We start from the raw sequence: 9034 nt of genomic DNA on the forward strand, positions 1-9034 counted from the left end.
CACAATGCTAGTGGCATTGTTAAGGTAACATCTATAGATAGCATGTCAAAGCCAAAACATCACAGTCTGTCTGGTTTCCAAATCAAACAGTTATGTTTATTGATTTTATGCACAACAATGTTAAATGACTCATGAGCTCTGTTTCATTAAATATGTCACTATCATCATCATTAAATGGATCTCAAACTGAACACTGTTGGAAAAAACTGAAAATAAACTCATAATAGCAGAACAGAGAAACTATCAAAAGTTGCAATAAACTCTAAGCAAAGTGTGCCCAGGTGGCTGCTTTTGCAAATATTTTTCTAATATCTGAAATTTGAGGGGAAAACCCCATCAGATTACATCAAGAGCAGAACCTTCTAAAACTTTTTGCATACAGTTTTTAAAATATAAAAAAAATTTTTTAAACGCATTTGAAATGCACTGCTGATGATAAGTGTGACTCCTTCAACTGCAGTAGAATCTGTTAACATGTAGAATGTCATTGCGGCTCATTTCAGTGGCACGTCCAATGGGAACGTCATTGTCTGGAATAGGGAGGATGGTCGGTTGCCTGTTCCTGGAGAAAGCAAACCTGGACCAACACAGTGTGGCATCAAAACAGTGAGATATGGAAATAAAAAAACAACTGTTTTAGTATAATGCTTTACCTTGAATAGTGCATGACAGAATTGTAGTCATATGGCGTGTTCAAATTGTTGGTGCTGACCTTATCAAAATTGTGCTCTTGTCCTGTGAATACATTAATCATATAATTGTTATTGTCTTTTTTCTTTTATCTTCTTTTACTGACAGAACAAAGGACTTTAAAATTATCTATAGCACCTTTTTAAACATTTATATATTTGAATGTTCTGCATATTTGAATATCAAGAGATAATGTTTAGAGTTCAAAAAATTCATTAACAAGAAATAAGAAGTGAAAATCCTGTTCTGCTCACCAGGAATAACATTTTGGAGGAGGACTCTGACATGCTCGTCACGGTCACTACGAGTCTGCTCATGATGAAAGCCCAGAGCATGCAGAAGCTCATGCTGGATGATGTGATGAAAAACACAGCCATTGCGGTCTATGGAAAGAACCTGCCTTCCACCTCTGCGACCCACTGAAGAGTAGCACCTGTATAGCAAAGAATAAGTGCATAAGTCTGCATTCATTATATAAGAGCTGGATGGCAGTTAAAGCAAATGATTGACAAAATGTTTCTGAATAATAATAATTGATATTAGGATTGCTGACATACCCCTGGTCTGAGAGTATATGAATGAAGTCTTCTTGGTTGGTGCGACGTACGAACCGGACACAGGTTGAATTTCTGAAGGATTTCAGTGCACTCTTGATTAGACGGCTTTCAGAGAATGCTTTCAGAAACAGAGAAGGTTGTTAAAGCTAGTTAATGGAGCTCTGGCATATATTGCTCTGGAACCAGATAAGAAGTGATATTCACCATACTGCCTGGAAATGACATAGGGCACTTTAACCTTCCCATTCCTGCCCCTGGGCCACTTGCACCGACGAGAAGTACATGGATCTGCATTCTGGAGCCCAGGGTACACTGCTATGTCACCATGTATAATGATCAAACCATCCTTCAGCTTTCCTGTCCAGTAAAACACAATTGTGTACACTGAGATTTGTAGTACATGCATTATTTTTAAAAAAATTCTCAAGAAAATGTCTACAACCTGTTTTACTAAACTGTTGGAAGACTGAACACTTTAAGCTAGAAATGAATTCAGAGAGCTAGCCCTACAGTTAGTTTAATGAAAAATCTTACTTTCAAAATGTATCAATTTAAAATTTGAATTAGCAAATTAGAGAATTGAGTCTATTTTCTAAGGAAGATCTGATCTTTCAATTTCAGTGCAACAAGATGCTGAAGATCTTCTACCAGTCTGTGATGGCAAGCATCATTTACTGTGTTGTGGTCTGCTTTGCAGAATCAGTGCCAGGGATTTTAGCAGTATTAACAAGCTAATTCACGAGGCTGGATCTATCATTGGACACAAACTAGAGTCAGTGAGGAACAGGAGGTCACTGAACAAACTGCTCTCCATCATAGACAATCCATCTACCCTACTCTGCAACAGACTACAGAGTCTGCTGAGCTCATTCTCTAAAGACTGATTCAGATTCATAATCACAGAAAGTGTTACAGGAGGTCATTCGCAATACCACTGTACAACAGCTCACTGTGGGTGGGAGGTCATAACACTCACATTTCACTACTACAACCATTAGCATTATTATATTGTAGAATCTCCTTATTTATTATCTACTGGCAGTTTGCATAAACATTTACAGCATTTGGCAGATGCCCTTATCCAGAGTGACCTCCATTTATCTCATTTATACAACTGAGGGTTAAGGGTCTGGCTCAAGGGCCAAGCAGCAGTAACTTAGTGGTCCTGGGATTCAAACTCTCAACCTTCCGATCAGTAGTCCAAAGCCTTAACAACTGAGCTACCACTGCCGGAATTCACAGGCGTACTGTGATGTAAATTCTGATGTAAATAAGGTTAAATCAATACTTTGCTTAATTTAACTTACTGTATTCTGTTTAAGGTCTAGTCTTATATGTAGATGCATTGTATCTTGTTACTGACTAAGCTGCTGTAACACAAGAATTTTCCTCATGGGATCAATAATTTATATCTATCTATTTATAAACAGGGCCAGGAAGCCATGAAGTCAAGTGCACCTTACCAGCATTCTTGTTGGCTCTTTCAATTATAGAAGATACAGAGAAATAATCATCATTGATGTCACTGATGTTATCTAAAATGAACATGGTGAAATTACTTAACAAAAAAAGTAAATTGTAAATGAATTAAGAATCTGAATTAAGTAGCATCTTACCAGTTTCCTCAGAGTTCACATTAACCAACGCCTGTTTGATAAATGTTCAAATTTCCTGTGAGCTGTACTTATGCATGTGCCAAATAAAAAGCATGCATTTTATGTTGTTAAATTCAACAAATTTATGTTGTTAATTTCTTTTAGCTCACCTTCATGGCACGGCTCTGAACAAGACTGATGATGAGCAGAAACAGGATGTTTTGCAGCAGATGCATGATGAGAGTCAGATTCAGTGAAGCAGCACTGAGAGTGGAGAATGCTCATGAAGCGAAGTTTAAATACACTCAGAAAAGTTTATCACCTCCCTTTCACACTTAGCTTCAGTTTTTCAAGGTTTATGGCAAAAAATAGAATTAAACAATCTTACGTAAAAGACTAGTTTTTTTCCCTTGATGTGAAAACATGCAATACATTTGTAAAGCACTTTTGAAGCTTCCCTTTGAAAATTTCCAACGGTTGGAACCTAATCCTCTTCCAACCATACCACTGGCAAATATGAACCCTGTGCTAACCATATGACTACCCTGAACCTACATACATGGAGGTCCCCCAATGTTGGACATTGGAGTATGTCACTTTCCTGATAAAAAGGTCTAGTTGCCTATAGAGTCTGCTTTTCTTAACATCTATTCATGTGAATCAATAGCGTGATCAGTGAACTATGTAACATAGGCAAAGGTATGTAGATACCTTGTTAAATTTATAATACAATAAAAAAAGAAAAACATGTGTTTCAGACTTCATTGATTTTATGCAGTGGTGGGAAGTAACTGTACTTAAGTTTCTTTTTCCAGTATCTGTACTTTACTTAAGTATAAAAAAATGTTGAAACTTTCTACTTTCTACTCCACCACATCTCTTAACTGGTATAAAAAACACAGTTGTCCAATTGCAGCACAGCAAGCAAACCAAGGTACGTATGACATAGGTAGCTTTTTGGTTTCATTAAATGCAGAGAGCACAAACAATAGAGTAAGATTAAAATTTCAGTGTCACAGCCTGAAATACTGTAAACCAGGATGGAAGAAAACCCTGACCCCATCCTGTCACCTGTACACCCATGGCCTGGCCTGCAGTAGTTGTTTCAAGTTGTAGAACAGAAGAAAGAGTCTTTCATATTCAGATGCCTGCTCTGCCTGCCTCAGTAACATACAGTTTCTTCTTACAAGAATTCTCGATCCAATTTGAGAAAACATGTAGAGGTGAGCAGGTCCTGTGATAATCATAATGCCAATTTTCTATAATATAATATTTCATAAGATATTCTATGATCTAATGTTAGCTTAGACAACAAAGGATTTTATTGTGTATGTGAAAAAATCTGTCATTATCTTAATTATGTCATTATGCTTTAGTCAGCTAAGTAAGCTAAAGTAATCAGTAACTCTTGAGCAGTAGCCTATGCTAACTTTACAAATGTTATACAGCAACCCAATAACCCAATAGGTCAATTGTTATTGTTTATATAGTGTTGCTCACCAATATTATTGACTGTGCTGAATTTCAATTATTTTCTTCTGAATCTGCATAGCAGCAAGATTCTGTTAAAGTAAATCTGCTTCGATCTTTGCTGTCATTTGTTTAAAATTAATTTCCCAGGTCACAGGCGTACCCAATGAGTTACCAAGTCAGACTGTCTCTATGTAGTACTTACAATTTTCTTCTGATGTAATGTTTTTGTTTTCATTTTTAGGTTCTTTATGTAGGAAACAATTTACAAGCCACAGACGCTTTATATAATGGCCCTTTTTTGTTGTGTAACGCCCATGCACAAATACCTGTGCCCTGTAAACAGTGACACACACACACACAAATATGACATTTCAACATCTGGATGGTAAAGAGTTTTATAAGGTTTTAATTTTTTACTATGTGAAGTAATAAATAAATATAAATCTTAACAGGAAAACTTCATTATTCTCAAATCCTGCTATGTTACAGACACCTATGTCCCCCTTGCGTGTCTTGACTGCTCAAAACAATGTTGACTGAGATCTGTATCATGTTTATTTCTCAGACCTTGTATTAACAGGCATGTGTGAGTAGAGTGACAGTTTCTTCTCAAATAAAGTGAATAGTTAATTACAAAAAATGGCAACATTAGAGCTAGGATAAATGTAGTATGTTTTCACTTAAGTACATTTGGTTACATGCACTTTTGTACTTTAGCTCAAGTAGAAATTTAAATGGAAAACTTCTACATTCATTTTAACTAGGGTATCACTATTTTCACTCAAGTACAAAAGATGTGTACTTCACCAACTACTCAATTTATTCACTTTCTGATGAATGGGTGACTCTTGAGTGAATAGGGATTTTGCAGATTTCCCCCATCAGTTAATAATTTTAATTGACACAATGATGACAGAAAAACTAGTATCAAGTTCAAGTATCAAGGATGTAAGTTTTCTTGTGGAGATTTATCGCAAAGGTGACTGTCACTGTCACTCTGTTCCCATTCAATACCAGTGCATGACAATTTCATATTATACCACAGTTAGTTCTTGTCCACTACTCTGATTTGACAAGCAGTGTCCCAAAAGTGCTGATAGCAATGGTTCATTACATTGGAACAATTACTTCTCTTACTGTGAGCTGTCAGTCAGTCTCTATGTTGTCATGGTAATATACAATGCTCTATTTGGCCACATTGTGACTGAAATGTCATTTACTCATTTAATAAGACCTTTTTTAAGGAAGTGCTGTATAAAAGCAATATCACAGTTTAAATCATTCACATGATATTGCCTAAATGTCTCTTAACATCATACTCCTTACGGAAAAAAACAGCCACACTTCCAAATGAACTCAGTGAAAAAATGTTCATTTTGACAAAAAAAAATTTTTTCCCCCACAGAGAAATTTTTTTTTTACAAAAAACTTCTTGTCTTGGATATAATTATTTCCTGTAAACATATAGAAAAAAAAATTAATTTAGTGACTGTTCAACTCCCATCAGTTGAACAATTTTGAAACTCTTCCTTTTAACAATTTGTGTTTTAGTAACAACAAAATTTCTGGTCATGTTTTGTAATGCTGCAGTAGCAGGTGTTTATTTTCCTGTGTGGTCATTAGTTGTTGTCTAATCCTAACGGTTTTCAAGCTTCACACAGCCATCTATGTTGGCTTCAGGTCTGTCTTTGTTGCCACATATGATCCACACCATCCTAACACTGGTGTTGAAGCTGCAAGCTGGTCCAGTTGATTTGTTGATCCCTTTATTGCTTGTATATCAGGAGTCCAAGCAGTTCCTCTGGTGGTGCAAAGAGGTTTGAAAAAGTGAAACTGTGTTGTGATTTTATGATATCCTTAAAATTCACTTTGAATTTGACTGACTGCAAATTCATAGACTAAACCCAGGGTGACTCTTGTAATTACTGAAGCTACCCCACACGCAGTCTGTGTAATCAAATTAATGCATTGTGTCTGTACAAGTTCAATGACTGCAATTTTTTAAGTTCTGGCTTGTTTGAAGATCCATCATGCATTTGCCCTCTGAGTTGAGACAGCTTTTTAACTGCATCATGACATCACACTCCGTATGTCACTGTTCATATATTGTAAATAATATCTCTGCCCAATTTCTCCCTTTTTATTTTTGCTAGTTACTGAACTTTTATCATTAAGTATCTTACATGAGATTTAAAGATATAAGATTTAACTTACATCCAGATTTAAAAGGAATATTTTTTATTTTTTATTATTTTTACATATTATATATGTTTTTTTAATATTTTATTAATTAAAAATATTGTAACTAGACAAAACCTTAATTTTAATGGAAAGATCACTAATTCGAAAATAATTTTTAAGTCCTGGCTTCAAAGGGATCTGAGCTTGGTTGGTAGAGTCTTCATATCCAAACCGTATGTGGATGTTTATTAATGACAAATTAATCAAAGAAATCAATAAGCTTTTAATAAGGGAATAAGGGATAAATATAAATTGACTTTAAACTCATCATTTTTATTCTGGACTTTTATCCACCTCCAAGCCATAAGAGGGAACTCTTCCCTGAGTACTAACCACTTCTAGGTTACACTACCACTTCTGGCCTAGTCTGCATTAAAACCAATTTTAAACCTGCATTTAAAAGGTTTTGTTAACATACAATGCGAAGTATTGTCCCAACAGCATTACCAAGCTTTGTATTTTGTTCTGCAGTGATTTCTCTTGCATATGACATTGTTCTATGTTTTTTTATTTTTTCGGCTTTGGATCGTGTTATTGGTTTGTTTCCATTGCTGACTGATCTTTTGGCTTTTGTTACTGTTTTTGCATCTGCCTGTTGAATTGGATTACTAAGTTCTTTAATAAAACTCTGTGTTTCAACTATTGAAGTGTCAGCCCCCACATTACAGAATACTTCTCCAAATACAAATCCAGAGGCAGTATCCTCCCTCGATTAGCCGATCAGTGTCATGGATTTCTGCACCAGTGTGAGATTTTCTTTAATCACCAGCCTGACGCCTATGGAAAGGAGGCAACCCGGTGTGTGTTCCTAACATCTCTACTCAACGGGAGAGCATTGGTTGCCCCACTGTTTCCTCCACTGCCCTCAGCACAGCTTACCCTGTCGAACCACCTCCATAGAAAGCCTGGAAGTTACCCATGCTGTTGACATTTCACAGGAATACAGTTATCTGAGAAGGGTTTTCAGTAGGAGCAGGTGGCCAAACTTCCCCCACATAGGGCCTGGGACTGTGTGATAGTGCTCTTGCCAAATACCTCCCCACCCAAGAGTTGCATCTACCCTCTCTCCCTTCCCAAAATCCAAGCCATGGAACCGTACATTGAGGAAGCACTAGAAGCCAGCTTCCTTTATCCCTTAACCTGACCTGCAGCAGCTAGCTTCTTCTTTGCTGAGAAGAAAGACAGTGGTTTGCAGCCTTGCATTGACTACCAGGGACTCAACTCTATCACAGTCTGCTATACTTACCCGTTCTGTTGGTCCCCCCAGCCCTAGAACAGCTCGGAGAGCCACAACTCTTCAGCAAACCCAACCTACACAGTGCCTACAATCTGATATGAAAAAGGGATAAGTGGAAGACAGTGTTCCTGACCACAAGAGGACATTATGAGTCATGCTGTACAGGCTTATGAAGGCACCAGAAGTAAGGCACCATGAAGTCCTTCATTAATGAAATATTCAAAGACCTCCTCAATCATTGTGTCATTATTTATATTGATGACATTCTTGTCTATTCTAAAACCTTTGAGGCCCATGAGTCACATGGGCCTCAAAGGTTTTAGAATGTACCTGCTGTGGATGGCTGAGTCCAGTGGAGCAGAGAGCGCTCATGTCCTCCTCCAATGGGCGATTCGTTGACAGTGGCTACAGGCTGACCAACAAAGACAACCTCACCCTCCCTACTGCATCTGGCTATCCACCTGAGTCCCTGATATATAGGATCCTTTTAAAATTATTCCACCAACTAAACCTGGTCACGTAGCAATAACAGCAATAACAGAACATATGATTTAACTCTGATGTCTTTAACACCAGTCTGTAAAATTTTATGAACACAGAACACTAAATAAAATCCCTGCATATGACATAGTAGGCCTGAGTTACACTATATGTTTCCCAGTCAACCTTATTCCTCTTCTTATTAGGATCCTTCATTAAAGAACAATTTAATTAACATAAAATCCAACAGTGTATTATTTAACCGTAGTCACGGGGTGTAACATCCATTTACTTTTTCTCTCTTTGCATAACTTAGCTTTAGATATCCCACTTTACTTACAACCATATTTCGTAATTAGGGCATCCTGAAAATGATTCAAATATATTTACACGATTTTAACAATTTTATTTTTATTTTATCATAGTTGTATCAATCTTTTTTTTTGTTGCTGGAAGGGCTAAGTAAAAAAAAAAGTTTGACTTTGACTTATCAGGCCATAAAAGGTTTAACTGTCCCAATTTACCTGATGTTCTAATATACCTTCATTCACCATATATTTTACAGCTAGTTTTTTTTGAACATACACTATATTGCCAAAAGTATTCGCTCACCTGCCTTGACTCGCATATGAACTTAAGTGACATCCCATTCCTAATCCATAGGGTTCAATATGACGTCGGTCCACCCTTTGCAGCTATAACAGCTTCAACTCTTCTGGGAAGGCTGTCCACAAGGTTTAGGAGTGTGTTTATGGGAATTT

General features: G+C 36.8%; 1 protein-coding gene across 1 annotated transcript; it reads right to left on the reverse strand.

Moving 5' to 3' along the window:
* Positions 1–245: 245 nt before the first annotated feature.
* On the reverse strand, positions 246–7476 carry LOC131347374 (high choriolytic enzyme 1-like). The gene is made up of 9 exons (XM_058381383.1): positions 7436–7476; positions 3013–3106; positions 2864–2894; positions 2711–2782; positions 1452–1604; positions 1248–1365; positions 945–1123; positions 654–735; positions 246–577 (listed from the first exon to the last, which is right to left on the reverse strand). The coding sequence occupies exons 1-9, from the start codon at positions 7474–7476 to the stop codon at positions 451–453; spliced, it is 897 nt and encodes a 298-aa protein (XP_058237366.1). The 3' UTR covers positions 246–450.
* Positions 7477–9034: the final 1558 nt, after the last annotated feature.

Source organism: Hemibagrus wyckioides, linkage group LG27 (assembly GCF_019097595.1).
Source record: "Hemibagrus wyckioides isolate EC202008001 linkage group LG27, SWU_Hwy_1.0, whole genome shotgun sequence".
Lineage (NCBI taxonomy): Eukaryota > Metazoa > Chordata > Actinopteri > Siluriformes > Bagridae > Hemibagrus > Hemibagrus wyckioides.